The sequence below is a fragment of the Phoxinus phoxinus genome, assembly GCF_949152265.1.
Source record: "Phoxinus phoxinus genome assembly, chromosome: 5".
Taxonomy (NCBI): Eukaryota; Metazoa; Chordata; class Actinopteri; order Cypriniformes; family Leuciscidae; genus Phoxinus; species Phoxinus phoxinus.
The window spans coordinates 16,529,916-16,555,070 of NC_136880.1; the positions used below are offsets into that span (position 1 = coordinate 16,529,916).

Genomic DNA, 25,155 nt, shown 5'->3' on the forward strand with positions numbered 1-25,155 from the left:
TTAAACTGTAACAAAATTTCACAATATTGCTCACTGTAAAAAACATTTAATCCAAGTCAAAATATTCTAGTGACTGGTCACATCTACATTTTTTAATTGGCCCAAGTGAAATTCTGTAAAATAAATTGAATTTATTGTTGCAATAGTCTGTTAACATTGGCTCAATGAGAAATAATATGTCAGACTAATTGAAAAATTTAGATGTGACCAGTCACTAGAAAATTTTGACTCGGGGATGTAATATTTTACTGTATTTTTTATCGAAGAACTGCAGCTTAACCATTAAATAAGACTTCTTTATAAAACATATTACCGACCCCAAACTATTGAACGGTAGAGTACCTTGTATTGTACACAATTTAAACTGGATTTGTATTTTTTTTTTCTTTCTTTGTTCTTTCTTTGCTTTGTCGGCTTAATAAAAAATAAAATACAAACAAATCTTGGAGAGATTGGCTCGTTTGGATGACATTCTTTCGGCTGGGGATGTTGGATCACTGTCAGACCGCAGAGACATATGTAAATGATACGATAATGTTTGCTTGATGCTTAATTTTTCACCTAACGTTTTCATTATTGCTTTATTTATGCATAAACACGAGTGTGTGAGCGCCGGTGTGTTTACCCGCAGAGCAATACTGGTTTTATTAGACACACATTGAGTATGTTGCCGTTTTTTCCTTCATTGACATCTTTAGTGCGCATCAGTTTGGCTGAGCTCTGTATTTATAGCTTCACAAGAGAGTGATTACAATATCCGGAGGATGACAAAGTTGCTTCTATCTATGACTCTTTATCACCATGGTTACACCCTGCCATCCCAGACCCCTACGGCTCTATTGCACATCTGTGTTTTCTTCATATAAATTAGTAATCAGCCCTTGTGTTTGTTAGAGACGCAGAGGCTGATTAATGCTGGAGAATCAATTTGGCTCTCAACCGTTCTTGCTCTCATAATGAGAACTAGGCCTACAATATAACCTAATGTCCTTTACACGGTACAACACTAAGATTGTATAATATATGTATATGTGTATATATATACTGTATCATACGTTTACATACAAACATTCATACTGAATTATTGATTTAAGTGGCTGCAGAGCACTAAAACGTTTAGTTTGCCTTTTGTTTATAGATTGTTCCAAAGCATATTTGACCTCAAGTACATTATCTTAAAAGCTCTTTCCAGCATAATGTTGTCTGGAAATGAAATGATCTTCACATGTACCTTCAGAATACCACTCTACTCGAACCACCGCTCTCATAGGACGCATTGCAACAGGCCATTACTGTTCATTTCATCAACAAAGAGAGTTCATAAAATGATATTTTGCTCACGTTAACATTAGTGTTCTGTTGTGCCTTTTAGTGAATTCAGTGCTACGTTTTAACATACTACTCTTTCTATTTCTGCTATTTAAAGGTATGGTAAAAGTAGTAAGAGCAGCTTGCTAGGGTGCAGTTCTGAATCCATTTCAAAGTTAGCATCTCTGGAAGCGTGTTACATGTTAAAACTGGTGATGAAACTGTAACCGTGAAAGTTTTCGGACATTATTTAACATCTAAAAAAGTGGTTGTCAACTAGAGCAACCTAAAAATGTCCACAGCTCTGTTCTGATAGGTGATGTGAATCAGAAAAGAAACAATGCTAAATGCTAATAATAAATTGCCGCTAACAATATCGTGTAATGCTTAGCAAAGTAAAGGAGTGGCAAGACGCTATATACATACTATTGTTGACTTCAAATGCCATGTGACATGTCCAAAGACACCCTGCAGTACTTTCTCATTTGGTAGGCAAAATATTTAAAAGTCTATATTTAGATTAAATGCAATTAGTTGAATTTAAAGGGCTGGTTGATTATGATTTCACTTTTCAAACTTTAGTTAGTCAAACATTTAGTTAATGTTGCTGTTTGAGCATAAACAACATCTGCAAAGTTACGACACTCGAAGTTATTTGCTTTTAAAGAAATAGCTTTTTAAGGACTACAACAAACGGCTGGTAGGGACAACACGACATTACTCCCGGGTTAGTGACATCATGAACCCTAAAATTTACATAAACCCCGGCCCCCGGGAACACGATTTATAGATTATCAAGACAGAATATGCTAATCAATGACTAGACGATAACTACATATAAGCTACATACATTCATCAACTAACCATTCAGAAATGTTGTCTACATGTTGTCATTTCCTCTTGAGTCTCTCCATCTTTCTGACTCCGGTTTAACATAAAAGGCTAAACGTTTTTGAAATTTTCAGTGCATGTGTGTGTGAGGTAAAAGGACAAGAGCTGTTGAAGCTCCGCCCCCAGTGCCGGGAGCAGCAGCTCATTTGCATTTAAAGGGACAGACACAAAACGGTGTGTTTTTGCTCACCCTCAAAAGTGACAACTTAAACATGCTATATAAAATATCTGTGGGGTATTTTTGAGCTAAAACTTCACATACACACTCTGGGGACATCAGAGATTTATTTTACATCTTGTGAAAAGGGCATTATACCACCGCTTTAAATAGCGGTTTTATTTGACATACTTAAGTACGACTTGTAATTTCACATTTACTTCTATTGTTTTTGAAATATGGTTAAAGTTTCCTGCCGAATCTGATGAGCCTTTATGACAAACTAAAATGTACTTTAATTTCATCTCTATTGAAACTTGAATGTCATGCATTTAAATATAGGCTATTTGTAAGTTCGCATTTGAAATTATGAATCTGCAATTTAGAACATTTAAAATACTGTATGTTAACTTTAAATGTGATGTTAAATAACACAGCTAATAATCAAGTAGGCTACTCTACATGTGCTTTAGTATGTTATATACTTCTCTAAAGCACAACAAAAGATTAAAACATAAACTATTTAAAATACTCTTTAAAGTAAAACATTTAATTTAACACAAAGTGCACTTAAGTGTGTAAAGAAACAGTAATACAAGTGTACTCTCTTCAAGTACACTTAAGTGGCCATTTATTTAAATGGTATTAGATTATCTATAAGTACAGTTTTTTTTTTTTTTTTTTTTTAAGTTGAAGTACACTACACAAGAAGCGTACACAAGTGCACATTCAAGGCACACTTCTTTTTCACAAGGATAAGCCCAGAATTTGTCCAATATGTTTGCCTGGTAATTTGCACTTCTGATGCTGTGTATGCATATACAATATTGTAAACAGTCCTATTCATTCATTATCATGTCAATTATTAGTTGGACCTGTGCAATTCATGGTAATATTAATAAATTGCAATGTTTTGTTATTTTGTGTGATTGCCACCCAGTCTCCAACATACAACCTTGGTCCTCAAGCAAAACCATCTGAGAACCAACGTAAAATGAAGCCATTGTGTGGGCATGTGTAGCCCCTTCTCATTGTTTCGTTGTTCAAGCTACAGCTGATCCTTGGGGTTTGGCTGAGGACATGTTGTCAGGTTATGTTTGTTCTGTCTCTTGCAGGCGTGGTTACAGAGGTATGGCTACCTCCACCATACACAACCTAACATGGCCGTCCTGCGATCAGCGCAAACCATGCATTCTGCTATTGCTGCCATGCAGCACAAGTACGGACTAAACATCACAGGGACTCTAAACAAGGACACTGTAGAGTGAGTACTGCTAAGCACACATACATACATACAGTAATACATACAGTAAAGCAACACACTATCACAAAACACCCTTTGTGAAAATGAAGTGCACTTTAGCATGGACTTTTAAAAAGAGTACTTATTACGGAAATAATATTGTGTGTTGTTGAATGTACTGACAAATAAAGTAAGCTAAAATATACTTTAAATGTAATTGTTATTGAAACTTGCACTGTATTTCTAATTACACATTTGTAATGATGAAGATGCAGTTTAGTTCATTTAAACTAATATTTTAACTTTAAATGTAATATTGAATAACACAGTTAACATTATAATCGAGTATTTCACACTTTACTAGTTCTTTACAAGTGCTATGTTAGTCAACACATCAAGTGTTCTTCTTTAAAGCCTGACAAAAGATTATTTAACATTAATTTATTTGTAATATATGATTACAAAGTGCACTTTTTAAAAGTTCTTTTTCACAAGGGATTACAACTTCACTCTAAAAAATGCTGGGTTGTGTTAACCCAACTTTGGGTCAAATATGGACAAACTCAGCCGTTGGGTTACATTTTATAATTGCATTTTTAACCCAACATTTGGGTTTGACCACATTCGACCCAATTGGGTTAAATCAACCCAGCATTTTTTAGAGTGGCCCATTCTCATGAAACTTTCTCATTTTCGCATGATTAAAAAAAAAGAAAGAAAAATATATTTAATTTGAAAAGGAAATCATATTTTCCAGGTCCAAGTATAGACCAACCAAATACTATGGGTATTTTAATGGCATATTTTTAAACTATTACCTCTAATCCACAGCCTTACACAATGCCAATAAGGTTATTAGCCTAACCCTAAAGCGCTATTATTTCAACTCTGTTACATGGAATTCATGAACATTTATTTCACCTTGTTACATTCCAGATGTTTCAGGGTTAAATGTTACTGAGTTGAAGGTCAACACAAAAATAGCTAGACATGGTCTTAACTATATTATAATATCATCATACCACGTGTAAACAAACATAATGACATGTATATAATTAACCACATGTAGTGCAAAAACGTGGACTGAAAGAAATACTGAAACCATGATGTAGTTTTTATTCCAGTAAAAAAATTTCTAATACATATTCTATGTAACCCAATTAAACTGTAATAGTGATGAATGAAGACATGCAAGTTAATTCCATAAAACACTAAGCATTAACTCTATCAAACAATATGACGAAGTCCAGTATCTGTTTTTCATGGTCATTTGTATCAGTAGTAAGTCATGTGGACACAAATGACACAAATGACTCCTGGAAATGAGTCATCAATTAAAATGTATCCCTTTTTCTTCGGACTGAAAGTTTCAACCCTGGTCTCTGAAGTTTAGCTTGGACACCGCAGGCCATTTTCCAATCGAAAATATTTTGAGTACATTTTCTACTGCTTGTGTAAGTGATTTGAGGAGAAAAGCACAGTGTTATAGAGCATAACACTCTCTGTTTGACCTTGCAGTTCCAATGATCAGGCCTTGTTTTTCACATTCAGTGATTTAAATAAATAAATCATCTTTTATCTAAACATCCTGTGTAGTAGGTTTGCAAATGCTAATTAATGTTAGCTGTTATTGTGAAAGTTCATCTCACGTGCAGTAACAAATAGATTGTTATGAAAGACAACAGCGGGTTTCAAGAGCATTTTTTCATGAAGCTACAGATAGTGTGATTTTGATGACTATAATTTGGTGCTGAATGTCTGTGATATTGACATTGTTACATTCTCTTGTTGTATTCTGTCTAGTCTTCGGTTTCATTGTCATTGTTTGGTTTATTCCTAATCACTCATCTGTTGTCATAGTTTCTAATTAAGTACTCACCTGTTCCCAGTTCCTTTGATTGGTCTCCCTGTGTATTTTAGCCCTTGGTTCCCTTTGTTCAGTCTCGTTTAAATCAGTGTGGTTGTGCTAAACTTGTTCCTGTGATCTCCTGCGTGTTCTTTGTTACGGTTTTGGATTTATTAAAGACTGTTTTTGTTGTCTTTGTGCGCTACAGCCACAATGTGACAGAAGACTTTCCTGTGGTCAGATTGCTCTGTTTAGGGCAGGAAAATAAAACCCTCGAGGACCACACAAGTTACTTTTTAGACCTGGCGTGCCTTACCACCTTCCCTGACCCCTCCCTGTGTGTGTTTTTCCTGTCCAGTTTAAATGAGCGGTGTAAGGCAGGTCTGGCCTAATGGTTCTCGAGGGAAATTTACTGCATTTGTGGAGTGGGTGCTGGCTAACAACAACTCTCCTATGACCATCTGCCTCATGGAAGAGGACAACGTCAGCCACAGTCCTGACCCAGAGACCCAGCTGCCAGCCACCAACAACACCCAACATGGTGTTTATGCCTGAGTCCACCGCAGACACGGAGCCCGATCCCTCCACGGATAGAGCGCCAGAGCCGACACCTGAGACATACCTGAGCCCAATAGTATGTCTGACCAGGTGCGTGAGCCGGCAACATCAGTATCAGTGGCTGTCATCGAGGAGTTCGAGGGAATGGAATAGAGCCCTGCCCATTCTCCCGTTGCTGAGGGTGAGCTGTGCAAGGTTTCTGTGTTATTGTTTAAAGAAGAAGGATTTCTCCGCAGTCTCCCATCCCTGCCGGTCCCACTAAGCTCCAAATATCCTTCATCTCCATTGGTCCCTCCCTGCTCCAAGTCTCCTGCATCTCCATTGGTCCCTCCTTGCTCCAAGTCTCCTGCATCTCCATTGGTCCCTCCCTGCTCCAAGTCTCCTGCGTCTCCGCACGTCCCGTCTAGTTCCAAGTCTCCTTCGTCGATGATGGTCCCACCTAGCCTCCCTCTCCCTCCTCCTCTTCCCCACTTCCCCTGGCTCCCTTCAGTTTCTCTGCATCTTCTCTGTTTACTCCACTCTTTAATCCACTGTGCGGATCCACCTTGAGTCTTCAGGTCTGCAGCTTTGCCTTGGCACGTGGATCCCCTGTTTTGGCCTCGGGCTGCTGAGCCAATCACTCCACCTTGGCCCGTCAACCAGTCACCTCCACCTTGGGTCCAACCACCCCCACCCCACCCCCAACGGCTCCACCTGGAGCCATCGTCCTTACGGCTCCACAGGGCTCCCTTGTCCCTCCGGCTTGGCCTTGGCCTCCACCCCTTCCGCTCTGTCTGGCTCCGCTTTCCCTCTGGCTCAGCCTGGGTCCTCAGACACACCCTGTTGTCTCCTCGGCTATGCCTGGCTCTCCAAATCTCCTGGCTCTACCACTGGTGGTTGGACCACTGACTTCACCCTGCCTCGTCCCACCATTGGTTTCACTTGTCCTCCTAGCAGTGCTCTGGGTTCCCACCTGGCTCCACCTGCATTCCTCTCCTCCCTGGCTCCTCCTTCTTCCTGGGTTGTCCCGCCTGCCAGTAGTGCGTCCTCCTCCCAAGCCCCCGCCCATTCTCCTCTTGTTTTGTAGTTTGCACGAGGACACACCTACCGGGGGAAGGGAGGGGTAATGTCACATCCTTGTCTTGTCTTGTCTTGTCTTGTTTTGTTCTGTCTAGTCTTAGTTTTCATTATCATTGTTTGGTGTAGTCCTAATCACTCATTTGTTGTGGGTTTCTAATTAAGTACTCACTTTTTCCCAGTTCCTTTGTGTATTTAAGCCATGTGTTCCCTTTGCTCAGTGTTGTTTATGTTTGTGTGGTTGTGCTACAATTTATTCCTGTATCTCCTGCATGTTTTTTGTTAACTTTTTGGATGTATTATAGATCTCCTTCGTCTTCGTGCAAACACAATTTGAAATTTTTTGTGTTAAATATTTTTATGCATCTCCAGCACATCTCAATCTACAGTGTGTGTGTGTATATATATATATATATATATATATATACAGTCCCCTCCAAAAGTATTGGAACAGTGAGGCCAATTCATTTATTTGTTCTGTAGACTGAAACCATTTGGGTTAAACATCAGAAAATGAATATGAGACAAGAGATCAACATTTCAGCTTTTATTTCCAGGTATTTACATTTAGATCTGATACACAACTTAGAAGATATAACCTTTTGTTTAAACCCACCCATTGCTCATGCGACCAAAAGTATTGGAACATGTGACTGACAGGTATGTTTTGTTGCCCTGGTGTGTCCTGTTACATTGATTATTCAAACAATAAATAGCACTGAATGTCTGCACTCAGTTTCAGATTTGGGTTTTGCCTGTGCAGACTACATTTATAATTAGACGTGTAACCAACATGAAAACCAGAGAGCTGTCAATGGGCGAAAAACAAGCAATTGTGAAGCTGAGAGAAAATGGAAAGACAATCAGAGCCATTGCACAAACATTGGCCATAGCCAGTACAACCATTTGGAATGTCCTGAGGAAGAAAGAAACCACTGGTGTACTAAGTACCAGACCTCGAATGGGTAGAAAAAGGAAAACATCAGCAGTTGATGACAGAATGATTGTGAGAGCTGTAAAGAAAGACCCTAAAACAACTGTTAGTGACATCAGCAACAACCTCCAGAGGGCAGGAGTGAAGGTATCTCAATCTACTGTTCACAGAAGACTTCATGAACAAAAGTACAGAGGCTTCGAGCTCATCTGTGAAACACGGTGGAGGTAATGTCATGGCTTGGGCTTGGATGGCTTCTTCTGGGACGGGCTCATTAATCTTTATTGATGATGGAACACATGATGGCATCAGCAAAATGATATCAGAAGTGTACAGAAACATTTTGTCTGCCAATTTACAGAAAGATTCAACCAAACAGATTGGGAGATCCTTCATCATGCAACAAGATAATGACCCAAGACACAGTGCCAAAACAACAAAGGAGTTCATCAAGGGCAAGAAGTGGAAGGTTTTAGACTGGCCCAGTCAATCTTCAGACTTAAACCCTATAGAGCATGCATTTTACCAGCTAAAAAAGAGACTAAAGGTAGTAACCCCCCAAAACAAACAACAACTGAAAGAAGCTTGGAAAAGCATTACAAAATAAGATTGCAAAAGTTTGGTGATGTCAATGGGTCACAGGCTTTATGCAGTTATTGCAAGCAAAAGATTTGCAACTAAATATTAAGTCTTATTCACTTTAATCTATTTTAAGTTCATCTGTTCCAATACTTTTGGTCGCATGAGCAATGGGTGGGTTTAAACAAAAGGTCATATCTTCTAAGTTGTGTATCAGATCCAGATGTAAATACCTGGAAATAAAAGCTGAAATGTTGATCTCTTGTCTCATATTCATTTTTTGATGTCTAACCCAAATGGTTTCAGTCTACAGAACAAATAAATGAATTGGCCTCACTGTTCCAATACTTTTGGAGGGGACTGTATATATATATTATAATATAATATATACACACACAACAAAAGAGTAAACACAAGAACACTGATTCATTTTAAAATTCTGATTCTTTTTAAATCCATTAACAATTTTATAGTTATGCCTTAAAGCTGTAACTTTAGCTAACCTAGTGTGTTTTTGTTTGTTTTGTTTTTTGGACGAAGGGCAGAAATAACTCACTCCTCTTCTCTTCTCCTCTAGCTGGATGAAAAAACCCAGATGTGGGGTGCCAGACCAGCTTGAGGGCCTATCTGGATCCCGCAGGAAGAAGCGTTATGCACTAACTGGACAGAAATGGCAACGCACACACATCACATACAGGTTAGAGAGAGACATGATGTCTCTGTTAGTGCGAATTATCTAACAATTTGATCTATAAATATAGCACAGACGAGATCTAAATGTATAACAGCACTCTAAATGTATTTTTATTTTGTATAGTTTTAAATGTATAGTATACCCATTTTACATGATTATTTTTTATGACATTTATTTTCCATAAGGATATTATGGAAACAACAGAAATGAAGGGATAGTTCACACAAATATTTAATATTTGTATAAGTATAAAAATATCTAATCACCTTTATGTTGGTCCAAGTGCATACATTATGATGTTCTGCTAGCACTTTACAATAAGGCCCCATTATTTAACAACATTAGTTAATGCATGAAACTAACAAACATTAAATAAGAAAGTCTAATTGAATCTTTGTTAACATTAGTTAAAGCTAGGGTAGGTAATGTTGGAGAGCTAGCCAGATTTGAAAGTGGCACCTCTTCTAAGCTCCGCCCCCTCCTGTCAGTGCTCCGTCCAAAGCTACGCCCCCCCACAAACAAACATGAACGCGCATCCACATTTGGAGTCAGCTGCGTACCTACGACCTGTAACGCAACTGGCTTACACCAACAGAGAAGCTACTGTTAGCATTGGGATTTTTTTGAGAGGGGGCGGATTTTTGTTGGGAAAGTCAGGGGAGAGACGCACACTTCGATTAGACTGGATAAACACATGCAGCATCTTAATTGTTAAGAAAATGAAATGAAATAAATGAATAAATCAAGCCTTTATTAAAAAACACTAGGCTATATCATACAGCATTCTGAAAAATGCACACCCCTTGTTCCTCCGTCTATGGCCCATGACGCGATGAGCATTTACTCGCTACTTTAAAAAACGCGGGTCAGGAAGCGGGTCGGGTACAATATTTTCTTTCTTTTTTTTTGCGGTCCGAGTTGCGGGCGGGTTAGTTGAAAACGTCGGTCGGGTGCGGGTTGTTTATACATGGAATGGAATTTCAATACATATGAAATGCATATTTTTATGTTACAATTATTATTCAATATGACATGACATGATCGTGTATGTTTTAACATACCGTCTCTGTTGGGCGGAAACATTGCATGTCCAACTGGTACTTTTCAGCAAAGGGAAAAAGCAAAAAAAAATTACATAATTAAATACTGTCGGTGCATCTGAAATCACTTACTGTCTTAGTTACCATGAATTCAAATTTATCGTATTAAATGTATGTTCTATAGTATGAATGTGTGTAGTGTAGTATGAATGTAATCCAAACTTACCATATCGGCTATGTTGTTTCCGTCAAGTGACCTACCAGTGCCAGTTGCGTCTCTTCACCGTCATTCATAAATCCTCTTCCGTGGCCTCATGGGATAGTAAAGTGTCCATCGAATGCACACTGCATATATCTCGGCAGAAGTAGTAGGTCATCAGGGGACTTTTCGCCTACCGTTTTTGGAATACTATCAATTTAGGAATACTACACTGTTGGCGTACATACTTTGGACATATATTATATAGTAGGGAAGTATTCGTAGTGGTGTAAGGTATTTGAGTTATTGTAATTAGTTACTGTACTTGACTGGGAATCAAAGATATTAGCAACTTTTACTCTCTACTTGACTGCATTTTTTAATTGAAGTATATGAACTCTTTAATCTAATATTTGTGATGAGTAATGTTGTTGCATGGCACCTAACTTTTTGTGCAGCGGTTTATTTCTGCTACAAGAAGTGATATCACGATCTACATTGTCATTGAAGTTACTAAATCTTATGCGTTTTGCTCATACTCACCTCAAACTTGTCATCAAGACTACTTTACGCGAACGCGAGTGCATTAGTTGTCATTTGGCCAAAATTGTTTAAAAGAAGTTTCCTCAGGAATCACTTAAAATAGGTGGACTGTCACTTTAAGTAAAGTTAAGGCTAAAAGGTTTGGTTACTATTATTTGAGATGAGGAACAGTTTACTGAACCTTGATCAACCAACACCTAATAGTTTGGAACAGCAGACGTCCCTCAAGTCGTCCCGTCTCTGCCATCCTACAGTGGATCCTGCACTGCAATGAAGACACAGCCAAGCATATAATAACCTCCAGCATTCACTCTTTAACCTTCAAGAAACATATTTGAATTCCCTGAAGATTACCTTCTAAAGGGCTCGGAGGAAATGGAGTGTTCTCTCACCTCAATTTAGACTTTCCCGGTTACAGCGGGCGATAACGGAAATGATTTATTCAAATCCTGCTTTTTTTAATTGATGGGCCACCTATGCAAATGGAATGTAAATGAAGACAGGCTTGGCAGTGAGTGACTGGCCTCTATAGAGAAAAGTCAGCTGAGATTTTCAGGGCTTCTCAGTCTGTTAGAGGAAGATAAAGACTTCAATGTGGGGAATTCAGCAAAGATGCCAGTCTAAGGGCAGTTGGTGAAATTCACTTTGGAAATGAAAATGCTCTCTCTTTTCTGTGATATCAACTAATCATAATGGTGAAGGTATTTTATGATATTTGATAGTGGTGGATTTCGATCAGTGGGAAGGTTTTGATGTTAATATCTGATTAAATGGAAAAAAATATTCTCACACTGACACAATCTCAAAACACCCCATTAATGGCACACATGAAACGAAGATTTGCTAAAGATAATCCAAGCGCTCTAGAGACAAACTCTCCCTGGTACCAGAAGAAACTGCAACATAACCCTTTACATTTCCCACAATATTATGCTTAATGCAACTACTTTAACCATTTAGTAATAAAAAAGGTAATTAATTAATTTAATATTAAAATATTAAATTTTTATATTGAATTGGAAGCTTGTTTCCACCAGAAAAAAGTAATTGAAAGTTTATTTCTCACAATTGCAAGCATATATTTCACAATTCTGTCTTTATTTCTTGCAATTATGAGTTAATAGCTCGCACAAAAAAGAAAAATGTCTTGCAAGTGCAAGAAAAAAGAATTATGATATAAAATGTCACAATTACCTTTTTTATTTTTTATTCCATAGCCGAAACAAGCTTCCATAATATTGCATTACTGATGTAAAATGCTATTTTGGCAGACTTTACACTAAACAACTCACGGATCAGTTCATTTATGTCAATTTATGTAATGGCAACTTTTTTTGCATAATTTTTAAAAGTTTGACTGACAAAATGGAAGTTGAACGTTTTGCAGTGTAGAACATGTAAACAATTTTATATCACAAGCAAAAATATTTTTTAGATCATTTTAGAAATTAAAGGGGATAGTTCAGCCAAATTTGTAAATTTGGTAATCATTTAATCTCCCTTGTTTGCTAGAGAGGTTCAACTCCACTGCTAAATAATGATTTTTTTCCTGTTTGTTTTTCTAGCATTAAAAATGTGACTCCCAAAGTGGGAGCACGAGAAACACATGAGGCCATTCGGCGGGCGTTCGACGTATGGCAAGGCGTCACGCCTCTACGCTTTGAGGCCGTGCCCTACAGCGCTCTGGAGAGCGGCAAACGCGACGTCGACATCACCATCATCTTTGCCTCTGGTTTCCATGGTGACAGCTCTCCTTTTGATGGAGAAGGAGGCTTCCTGGCACATGCCTATTTCCCAGGGCCGGGCATAGGGGGCGACACACACTTCGACTCGGATGAACCCTGGACGCTGGGCAACCCAAACCATGATGGTGAGAGAACGGCAGGTTAGGCCACATTTTCAATTTCAACAATTAACAAACAATAAAGTTGCCATTTCAGCAGGAATGCAAATGTGACAGAGCAGCTAAATCTTTAATGGCATCTGGAGACTTTTACAAGTACCACTGAAAAATAAAATTACTTTAGGCAGCGTAATAGCTAAAACCAACACCAATTCTGCAAAACAAGACTCACTTAAAGTAATTAGTGCTATAATTTACAGGCTGAAATTAGTGTTTTAATGAACTGCCGTTTGTAGCTTTTTACATATTAAGGTGGAGAATTCACTAAACTGCTGCAACACCTGTTCATAGTATCTCAGCGGGACATTTTCTAACCAGCTGAAGCAGCCACTAAATGTTCTGAAGCCATTAGTAAAGTATGTAATTTGCCAACACCAATAAAGTTCTAAGTGTTGACATTAGTTGATGCATAGGTATCATGAACATTACTTTTACTGCCATATTTAGGATCATTGGCAGGGCAGAGTAATAGCAGTGAATTCTGTACAATTTTTGTTTTACAGACCCCAAGTTAGCACAGACGCTACCGAATCTAACATTCACATAAGCACTGTTTCCGAACTCGATGAAAGGCCTACTTTGTCGTCTTCCAGGAATGAACACATCACAATATTAATCATTTAAATATTTCCTGCCCAAGGCATTTGCAAAAAGGGGTGATGCCTTGTTGAGTTGCATTAGAAGTGTGTTCAAACTTGCGGTTATGGTAAGTGGCGGGACATTTCCGAAACACGTTTGAAGCAGTTAACTTATCACAACACAGTGGTCCACAGCTGACCAATTAGAGGGCATGTTATTACCAGAAGGAGTGGCTTCAAAGAGACAGGAACTAAACAGAGCGTTACTAACAGACTGTGAAGAGAGTTGCTGCAACAATGTCAAATATGTGAAAAATAATGTTTGTTTTTTCTTCTGAACATTCAAGGATGAAACCCTATTCTAGTAGACACCAAAGACAAAATCAAGACATTACAAAAGGGCATAATCGGTCCCCTTTAAAATAACTCTTTTCTATTTTAACATATTTTAAAAAGTAAAATGTTTCCTGTGATGCAAAGCATCTCGGGTTACGAATGTGACCATGGTTCCCTGAGAAGGGGAACAAGACACTGCGTCCTAGGACGCTAATGGGGAATGCCTCTGGCATGACCGGTGTCTGAAGCACGTGTCAAAGCACGACAATAACATTGGCCGGCGACGGCCTATAACATCACTACTGCTATGATCAGAGTATAAATAGGGTGCCTGTTGTACATGTCATCCACTTCTTGTCTGAAGGAGACATGGGCATGCATGCCTGAAGTATGGTAAAGGGACACAGTGTCCCCCTTCTCATGGAGCCATGGTTACATTCGTAACCCGAGTCATTCACTTTCGAATGGGAACTCGCACTGCATCCTAGGCACTAATGGGGAACGAATCCCCACGGATGCTGAAGGAATGAGTGGCGTATGGCTGACATAAGTCAGTGACTTTTATGGAACGGATCCGGAGTCACTGTCCTAGTAGTGCTCACCAGCAGTCATCGTGACACAATTCCCTAGGGCCAGACACCCTGGCTACATCGAGCTTAGCTCAGGGCCTGTTATTCAAAGAATACCTTAAACTGAATATGGCCATGGATATAAATATATCCGGCCAGTCGCCACAGCGGACACCCCCCTGTCGAGTGGAGGTCTCACAAGGGGAAACTTAGCAACACTCAGGGGAGCTCTCAGAGCGGAGGCCTCAGCAAGATGACTCTCTAAAGCGAGAGAAGGCCTAGCTACGGTCTACACAAAGGACTGCCTACAAGGAGGCTCAAAGTCTAATATATATACGAAAACTGCTATCCAGGCAGAGCTCTGGGGGCGGAGCAATGCCACCTTGAAGACAGCAAGGGAGGATCCATAAAGAGCCTAGAACCAAATCCATTTCCTCCATGAAGATAGGTTTCAGATTACAACCATCTATAGCGAGGAAACCTAACTACGCTCTGCGCTAAAAGACCACCTCACCAAGGAGGCTTATAGAGGGCCACACAACTTGGACCGGTTATCTAATACGGAGCTTTGGGGAGGGAAGGTCTCAGCATGACGACTCTCTAAAGTGAGAGGAAGCTTAGCAATGCCACCTTGAAGACTGTTAACCAGGGAGGCTCAAAAAGAGCCTAGAACCAAATCCACGGCCTCCATGAAGATGACCTCTAACGACCCTCTATAGCGAGAGGAGGCCTAACAAAAGTCCACCTTATAGATAGTTCCACCAAGGAGGCTCACAGAGAGCTAAAGTCAGAACGAGCTCCTTACAGGGAGCGGAGGACCTTGCCCATAGCAGGGAAGGTTCTATTCCATGCTCATCCTAAATGACCAATGGGAGCTACCAGCTAAGGCTACAACCATTGTAAAACTTGTAAAATGATTTGGTCTCTAGGCTCCAGCACTCTGAGGTGCCATACAACAGGAGGGGTTCGCCCAAAGCAAACAGAGACCAGAAGCAATCCTTGGTCGCAGATCACAAGAAAGTACAAGGGGGCTGGGCAAAAGTGCTTGCTGCACCATTATAAATCCTCAACTGAGACTCCAGCAACAAACCGAGCTCTCTCGTAGGGAGTTGGGAATCCTACTATTGAAACCTACCGTGAAAACATTGCCATCAGCTGAGTGCTAGCTGCGACCACTGGGAAACAATGTCTTTGTAGGATCTCATAAAACGGCAAACACTCCCGAAGGTGCCTTACGACAAAGAGGCGTTCACAACCTGTGGCAAAAACCCACTTCCTGTCGGGTTCTCGGGTTCTCATCCCTGGGACAGGAAGACCCTGCTTCAAGACCTGACTCAGGGGGAGGGTTCAAACCTGAGGAAAAACGTAAAGAACAGTCACTTTTTTGAACAGTAATGTATAAATAAGTATTCGATTTTTTATGGTCTGTGCTAACTTGAGATCTGTAAAAATGTTTTCTGCGAGATGGCAAATCTAATGATCATTGCTTTAATTGGTATCTCTCTTCATGTATTTTTGTTACTTTACATATATTACTTTTTCCTGTTGAAACATTACAACACATTTTTATTAATTTTACTACAGACATGACAGCTTTCTATTACTGCCCAGAATCATGTGGTAAACTGGATTACACTGCTCTCAAATTGTTCTAATGATCATGGCAGTGGTGGTCATATATCCAGACATATATCCATGTGATGTAGTCAATAAAACCTGCCTGCGAGATGGGGAATTGTGCCATGCAAATAGTGTTCAGCACATTCTTGAGTCATGGTATGATTTACATATATCCTTTAGTGAATCAGGTGCTAAAACAAGGCAAGTAAACAATAGTATCATTGGTCGCAATTGATTCTTAAGTTATTGTTCCCTGAATAAGTCTGTGTTTGCGCGTGTTCATGTTCGTGTGCATGTCAGGTGTCAGCTTTGTTTGATATGTAGTATTTGCATTACGGTTGCGCCCATTAAATGAGAGGTAATCAGATCCATCTCTTCACTGCGAGCCGCACTTAGAGGCACTCAGCTTTAATTACCTGGGCCGACTGGATGCAGAGAGCTTTTAAGATGCTCATCTCCTTTCACAAAATGTCTCAGTCGAGACAGTAATGAATGGCTGCGAATACATTCGCTACTGGCAGTTTTACTGCCGCTTGCACTCTTCGGCTGTTTGTTTTGCTGCCGTCTCTGATGTTACACGTGCCTGGCATAATAGCTTCCCGTGGTTTCTGCCAGGCTTCATTAGAGTCACCACAGTCCATATATACAAAACACTGTGGTGTTCTTTATGTTAAGGCTGATTGCCATCAGCATGTAATGTAGAATAAGCAGCAATTAGGGGATTATTTTTGATGAGTCATTTAGAAAGCCTCCACAACATTCACTCAGTGTTACCAGATCTGTTTTGTGAGGGGTCAGTGAAGATGACAAGATGACCCTTTACACAAAGTGAAATATACATATATACATTTACCCAAAAATTCTACATCACGTACTCACCCTCATGATGTTCTACACCTGTATGACTTTCTGTCGTGAGTGCAACACAAAATGAGATAAGTCAACTACTCTTTTGGTCACACTTTATATTAGGTGGCCTTAACTACTTACATTAAATACTGTACCTACACGACTATGTATTTAGGTGTTAGGGTTAAGATTGGGGGTTAGAGTTAATTTTGGCAGTAAGGGTTTGGGTTACAGTTAGAGTTAAAGTAACAGTGTAACTACACATTGGTAATTAAATGTGTGAGTACTTTAAATGTAATTACAAAGCACCAACATGTATGCACATAATAAGTAAATTGTATCAATTTTATTAATTACATAGTGCGTGGCCTCTCTTTTCTATATAATGAAAGTGAATGGAGCGTCAAGCTCAAAAAATGTCAAAAACGCACTATAAAAGTATCATAACAATAGTCCATATGACGTGTGGTTCTATATTGTTTTGAAACCAAAAGACAGCTTTTGTGTGAGAAACAGATCTGAAATTTCGGTCTGTTCAGATCTGTACACTTTATAGCACAATTTTAAAAATAGTAATTGTTACGGAAATAATATATTTGAATATTATACTTGAGTGCCAACTGAGTGTAAAGTTTTCGGACAGATTTATTGCTTGTTAAGTGCAATTAAATAAAAATGTATTACAGTTTTAAAATTCATATTTAAATGAACTTAAGAGTGCTTTTGACCCACTTACTGTAAGCAAGTAGGATCATCTTATGTAATTTCATAGTTACTTCTATTGTCTTTGAAATATGGTGAAGGTTTACTGCCAAATGACATGACAAGCACTTGTGGTAAACTAAAATATACTTTAATGTAATTTCGATTGACACATGTATGTCATGCATGTAAATGTATTTGTAATTGCACATTTGTAAAGATGAAGTTGCAATTTAGTACAATTAAAATATATGAACTTATATATGTAATATAGAATAACACACTACAGTTGAAATCATAATTATGATACTCTACATGTGCTTTAGTAACACATCAACATAAGTGTGCTTTTTTATTCAAAATGTACTTTAACATAAAATTTGGACATCATTACAAGGTGTGTCTCTTTTTGAAAATACACTTTATATATATTTTATTATATTATATGTCAGTACAGTTTTCAAAAACATACTTTTAATATTTTACTTATACCACAAGTGAACATTCAAGACAACATTTTTGCTGAGAAGGATATCTAGCATAACATTTTCATTCATCATTAGTTCAGGATGGAATATATTTCCAATGCTGTTGTATGATTTAAAGCAATGTGGGAACTGTTTTGCATTCTGTTTCCAAAGCTACTGTTTCTGTCATGCCCACACACACCGTACACTTGCACATTACAACATTAAAGATGGATCTCAGGTCAAGCACTTGTGTAGTGAGTCATAATGCCTGATGCTTTTCATAAATAAGAACACAAGCATTACAAAAAAAACTACAATAAAGCAAATCCTGTGTATTGTATTTTCACTGTTGTTTTCTACTCCTTAGGTAATGACCTGTTCCTTGTGGCGGTCCATGAGCTTGGTCATGCTTTGGGATTGGAACATTCGAATGACCCTACGGCTATAATGGCTCCTTTCTATCAGTATATGGACACTGAGAGCTTCAAACTGCCTCATGATGATCTCCAGGGCATCCAGAAAATATATGGTGCGTTTAAACCTGTTTACAGCATACTATTACATTTTTTTTTTTTTTTTTTTTACAACCGCTAGCACACATTTCTCCATATCTGAGGCATATCTTGCTGCCCAGGTTATTATAAAAACATGGTGGTGGGCGTATTTGATTTAGACCAGTAAGCAATTACCTTTCAACCAATCAGAGCAGCCTAGCAACACCACAGCAAACACACAGACTACCCAAACAACCACATAGCAACACACTACAAACATGTATATATTAAAAAAGGTTTAATTTGTATTTTGTTACTAAACTTTCAAGGATTTAACAGAATTTTAAGTGGCATAAAAAACACAAGCATATCATTTTTGTAATTGTTTGCAAATTAAATAAGGGACATTGAAAGTGATGTACTATTTTTGATCTATTGATTTATTCAAAGACGTTAAAAATGAGATTTATACATACAATGACATACTTTTTATATGATGAGCATGTTTCACCATCTTGATGTCATTCTGAATTTCATAATGTATTTCCATTACTACTGGAGCTGCTACTTTCTAGTGATTATTTAACACCAAGAACCAACTATGCAAAAGGAGAACCCGTCCTGCACACTCAGTGTCCGAATTCACTCACTTGTTTTCATTCACTCCTTCAAGTGAACTATTAGTGGAGTAATGTAGGGAATAGAGAGTATAGGGGGCACATGCACCGCTAATGTCATTACATTTCTTGAAAATGGTATGCTAGTTTTTCACAACCACATGAAATACAAAGTGTACATTTATTTGCCACATGTGTTTTCAATCTAGATTTTCAAAAATAGTTTTTCCTTTTCTTGACACCCTTATTTGGGATTTGAATTCTTCATTATTCCTCCAGGTCCTCCAGACAAAAACCCTCAGCCAACACGACTGCTCACGACCGCTACGCCGCCTCGCCTGCACCCGCCGACTGACCCTCGAAAGCAGGACCGCCAGGGTCGCCCTCATCGCCCTCCGCAGAAGTCCAAACCCTCCCACCCCAACTCCAAACCCAACATCTGCGACGGAGGATTCAACACTCTGGCAATCCTGCGACAGGAGCTGTTTGTCTTCAAGGTATGACTAATGAACAGCTTCACAGAGAATTAGTGCCGTATAAACTGTCCTAACACCAGTGCGCTCTTATTAGGATCAGTGGTTCTGGAGGGTGCGAGATAATTCTGTGGTTCCTGGATACCCAATGCAAATAAGCTACTTCTGGAGAGGTCTGCCTCCCAAGATCGATGCTGTCTACGAAAACAGCGAGGGGAGATTTGTCTTCTTCAAAGGTAAGACGTTTCTCCTTCTGACTTTTAAATCTTACAGCCTTAATATAGACGTGAATTTATGAAGGAGAGGCCTCAGCTTTCAGGGTCTGTTAAAACTGTAAAAGCTTGTTTCTGCCAAGGTAATTGCAACCTTTTTATCTCATAATTCTATTTCTGTCATGACAACTCCCTGAGAGATTGGCATGGTAATAGATGTGGCAATGTTAATGTGTTGGCGGAATAGATCTGCTACGCTGCTGCAGAGCAAGTACCGAGACTTGCAACTGTTAATACATCCACAGCTGTGAACAAGTAAGACATGCTGCTGCTGTTGCACATGTAACATACAGTACATGAAATAACCCCCGTAGCAGATCTATACAGGTGGAGCTGGGGAAGGTGGAGGATTTGCTTACAGCAAACAATGCCAAGTATTTGAATGATGAGCAGCAAGCCCATTGGCTGCTGATGACCAATCAGCTGCGGCTATGTAGATGACGATGTGATCGCTAACATATTGAGTTAAGGACCTATCAGCCTGCGCCATCTAGAGTTTCATGACAGAAATTTTTATTTCTTTAGTTTTTTCTCAGAATTCAGAGTTTATATCTCGCAATTCAGACTTTATAACACACTTGCCGAGTTTATATCTCACAACTCTGAGAGGAAATTGCGAGATATAAACTCGCAATTCTAAGAAATAAAGTCAGAATTGATCGTTTGCAAAGACCCGCCCCCTTTAGTTACTGTTGCTATGTCCGACAAGCTACGCCGCTCTCACGCCACACCATGTTCTCACGCAGTGAAAAATACATTGCGGAGCAGAGAGGAGACTGACAACACGCTGACAGACAGGACAGACCAGCTTACTTTTGATATTAAACAAAGTCTCACCTTTCAAATTTGGTTATTTTTTAAAAGCAATTTAAACAATAAATACCGTTTTGTGGGTCTTTAATGTGTCTGACAGATCGCTGTAGAGCCTCAGTTAAAGCTGCTCGTGAACCGATCATCTCTTCCTTCTAGTTCATTTATAGCATCAAATAAACATGAATGAACATAACTAATGTTGTTTTAACCGCGGAAAGGCGTCAGTACACTCCGCTTTTCAAGTTCAAATCCTCTCATGTTAATCTACCAACTCTCCTGACTGCTTTGTCGGACAAAATGGCGAATGGTGAAGTATGATTGGTCAGATCACCTGTCAATCAAACTCCCTGCGAAGGGTCAGTGCTAAAATTCTCACAATCTCACAATTGCAAGTTTTTTTCTCAGAGTTGTGAGATATAAATTCACAATTGCAAGTTATGAAGTCTGAATTGCAAATTGCTGAGAAAAAACATCAGAATTGTGAGACACAAACTTTTTTTACTTTTTTATTCCGTGGTGGAAACAAGCATTCTTCTAAAGTTCTTACAAATTATTATTATTATTATGAGAAGACGAATCGTCTTAGACGATGCCATTTGTTTAAACACTTTAGTCAATCTTTTCCATTTCTCCGTATTTCTGAAGGCAACCGGTTCTGGGTGTTTAAGGATACAACTCTGCAGCCCACATATCCTCAGGACATTTCTCTTTTTGGCAATGGAATGCCTACGCAGAGCATTGAAACAGCTGTTTGGTGGGAAGATGTGGCCAAAACCTACTTCTTCAAAGGCGATAGGTCAGTTTTATAGCTTCCAGGCACAGTGTACAATAGGACCCAGTGGATACCCCCTTCACTGGATTGTTCCGTAACGTCCGAGACCGATTTCTCTTTCTCTGTCTACTGTTACAGGTATTGGAGGTACAATGAGGACATGAGGACCATGGACCCTGGATATCCAAAACCTATTACTGTGTGGAAAGGCATCCCAGACTCTCCACAGGGAGCCTTTGTGGACAAAGCCAATGGTAAGACATTGAAATGATCCCAGCTAACTGTGCAGTGCCTTGTAATAATACTGGAAATCAAAATGAATCATTGTAAGTGCCATAATTGCATTTTCATTGGTGCCATGGTTTGGTTGTTTGCACATAATGCTCAGACACACTGATATATGCTTTTTATGCGGGTGATGAAAGTTTGAGTATGTAAGTAAAACTGGAAAAAGGCCAAAAATGTTGTTTTATTTTATATATATACAGTATATAATTTTTTTAATTACATTTTTAATTTTTTATGTGAAATATTATGTTTTGCGTCTAAATCCACACATTAAGATTTATAAAACTGGGGACCTTTCCTAGTTCAATAATAATAATTATTATTATAATAATTACAATGATGCAGGTCTTACTGGTTTTAATACATTTCACAAAAAATCACACAATAAAAAAATACCAAACAATAGATATATACTATACAGTAATTAGTGTGTGTGTGTGTGTGTGTGTGTGTGTGTGGCAATTACCGCGTCTTGAATGTGGAACTTTTAAATAATTAAACGTTTTCTACAAACAGTATTACTTCAACATGAGTAGTTATTATGTAAGTAGTGCCTTGTAACCATAATGCTCTGCTCTCATCCGGGTTCAGTTTATCAAGGCTAAAATACGGTAGTGGGGTGCGACCGAGAAAACTGGGACAGTACCCAGAAAACAGACGTCTGGTCATCTCGACCCACATTTAAATATTTTGTTCAGCCACCTGAATGTAGACTTGTCTTTTGGGAACTCTTTCGTCTCTAGAATCCCATCAGAGGCGCAGGGTTTAAGTAATTGGCTCACTCTGAGGTGCTGAGCTTCAGAGTTTGTGTTGGTGACAACTGGCAGAAAATAAAAAGTTTCTTAAAAACTTGTGTATGATGGCTGCACTCTGTGCAAGTGAGTCCTCATCTGATCTCTGAGCTCCTTCGGTGTGATAATTGGCCTCACTGTGGCTTCTCTCAACAATCTCTTTGAGTTGTTGAGGAACAACTAGTTCTAGGCAGCATTTGGGTGATTTATAACTTCAACTTCTACTTCTACTTCCTCATAATTGAACCAGTAGTTGCCAAATGGGACCTTCAAAAAGGTTTTGGTAGCTATTTATTTTGTTTTACTTTAATTGGAATGATCTTTCTTGTAGGTTACCACTTTTGTCAAATCTGATAACACAATGGTGCTCTTAGAGTCATGGTATAGTAACAAGGACACTGTAAAATAAAGTGTTACCCAATTACTTTGGGTAATAAAAGCTATATTTATTTAATTTATAATTTATGCAGTGAAGACTGTGAAGTGTTTGATGACTTTATTAAATTTCTGTATATATTCTACCTTCTGGTAGTATCACTGATACCGGCCTTCTTTCATAAAAAGATGCCATTAAACAAATATTTAAAATATAGGCTACTGTCTTTATGTTGTTTTTATGTTAATTTGGAGATGAAATGTTAACTTATTACAATATAAAAATTAAAAACGTTATTAATTATGTGATTAATTACAGAAAATGCAATTAATTAGTTATTTTTTTAATCGATTGACAACACTAATATATACTTGAACTGAAAACATGATTTTTAGAAATATGTTTGTACTTACCATAGTAATAACAGTAAATTATGCATAATCACATGCAACTAACCCTCAACCAAATCCTAATTCTACCCTAACCCAGTAAGTACATGTAGTTAATCAATATTACTCAGTACTCAAATATATAATTACTGTAACAATGAAACCTTAAAATTAAAAAGTGTAACCAACCATTGTACAAGCAATGACTGGATTGGGTGAAATTTCTAAGAATAACATTGTTATGTTTTCCATTATGTGTGGTTGTCACACATATATGAGCTGTCTTCCTTCTTCCCTAAGGATTCACATACTTCTACAAGGGGAAGGAGTATTGGAAGTTCAACAACCAGCGGCTGAGAGTGGAGCAAGGCTACCCTAGGTCTATCCTGCGGGATTTTATGGGCTGCGACGGTTTGCCCACCGACCCCGACTGGGACTGGAGCTCCCCACAAGAAGAGGAACCGCCGCAGTATGACCACGATGACGACGTTGATATCGTGCTGAAGCTGGAGAGCAGCGGTGGAGCGGAGAAAGCGGTGGCCATTGCCATCCCCTGTGTCCTGGCCCTGTGCATGATGGTGTTGCTTTACACCGTGTTCCGCTTCAAGAGGAAGGACACGCAACGCCACATACTGTACTGCAAGAGATCCATGCAGGAGTGGGTCTGAGAAATTGAGGTCCCACTCCCACTGATAAAACTATTTCCGTCTTAAAAATCCCTTCAAAGGTCAAAGTAATTGGCAGAAGTGAAGGACGGCATAAATGGACAGCATGCCAACTTCCTTCTCCCATAGTCAGCCTTTGAAGGTGGCAATGTGTTGTTTTTGTATGGTTTTGGAACACTGTGTGGCTTTGGGCGGCCATTTTGGTTCCCAGAGTCCTGTGCTGGAGTGAACTTTTACTCTACAAACCATAATTATCAACTTTTCAATTGACTCAAGAATTATTTATCTTCAGACTGCTGATCTCGATACTCCATATAACATGCGAAATCACCTGTCACTCCGAAATACTTGCTTGTGTTGAAAAACTGATACCCAAACCAAATATGCCCTTAGTGTCCAAAGAGGATTGCTTCATTCACATGGGATATCCTGAGATGACTGGATTATCGATCATTATTTGAGTTCCATTCAGCTGCATTCATCTGCAGAATATATGGGATCTGTTTGATTGGAAATCAGAAAGGGCCTTGACATATAACATTTGGGCTACATGCAATATTTCGTCGAATGCCTTAATCACATATTGTGTTTATTTTTCTGTATGTTAGTGTACATGTGCCTGTGTGAATGCGACCCCTTTCCATTACTTAATTTGTTCGTCACTGTTCTTTTGACGCTCTGCTGACCAATGGGAACTTGCAGTACGATTCAAAGTGCCGCTGACAGTTGAAAAGTTTAATTGAAAACGAGGGTATGGCTGCCTTCCATGTTCTGTATGCTGCATTTTTTCCAGACTTCAAACTACAGCAAATTAGATTTTTGGGTAAGTGCTTCCAATCAAATCGCGGAAGGATGCCGTTTAGCAGAAATTCCTAATGAACCTTCCTGATGCTCTTAAGAATCAATAGATTATCAATAAAAACCACTGAAATTAGCTATATTTGCATTTCCTAAAGAAAATACTTGTGCTTGCAAGGCAGCAAGAGAATAGTGCTAAGGTTTTGGGTAAGTTTAGCTTTTGGCTTTGGTTCAGTGAATGAAATGCTGCATCAGAGCCACTTACTATATGAATCTTCTGTTAGCCGTCTTCGAAAAACAACCTGTAATGTAAGATTGTCTTTGCAGTGTAA

The 25,155-nt window shown here is 38.8% G+C and overlaps 1 protein-coding gene across 2 annotated transcripts in view; it reads left to right on the forward strand.

Annotated features, from left to right (window-relative positions):
• mmp16b (matrix metallopeptidase 16b (membrane-inserted)) overlaps positions 1-24,865 on the forward strand; it is a 34,807-nt gene extending 9,942 nt beyond the window's left edge. Inside the window, exons 2-10 of one of the 2 annotated variants that reach the window (XM_079612068.1) lie at positions 3,472-3,620; positions 9,150-9,269; positions 12,614-12,933; positions 18,443-18,604; positions 19,466-19,683; positions 19,757-19,895; positions 21,390-21,540; positions 21,655-21,770; positions 23,661-24,865. In XM_079612068.1, coding sequence (XP_079468194.1) covers positions 3,472-3,620; positions 9,150-9,269; positions 12,614-12,933; positions 18,443-18,604; positions 19,466-19,683; positions 19,757-19,895; positions 21,390-21,540; positions 21,655-21,770; positions 23,661-24,028 — 1,743 coding nt within the window. In that variant the 3' untranslated portion in view covers positions 24,029-24,865. Of the gene's footprint in view, positions 1-3,471; positions 3,621-9,149; positions 9,270-12,613; positions 12,934-18,442; positions 18,605-19,465; positions 19,684-19,756; positions 19,896-21,389; positions 21,541-21,654; positions 21,771-23,660 lie in introns of those variants that run through there. The other variant, XM_079612069.1, reaches the window with a different exon arrangement.
• The last annotated feature ends 290 nt before the right edge of the window (positions 24,866-25,155 follow it).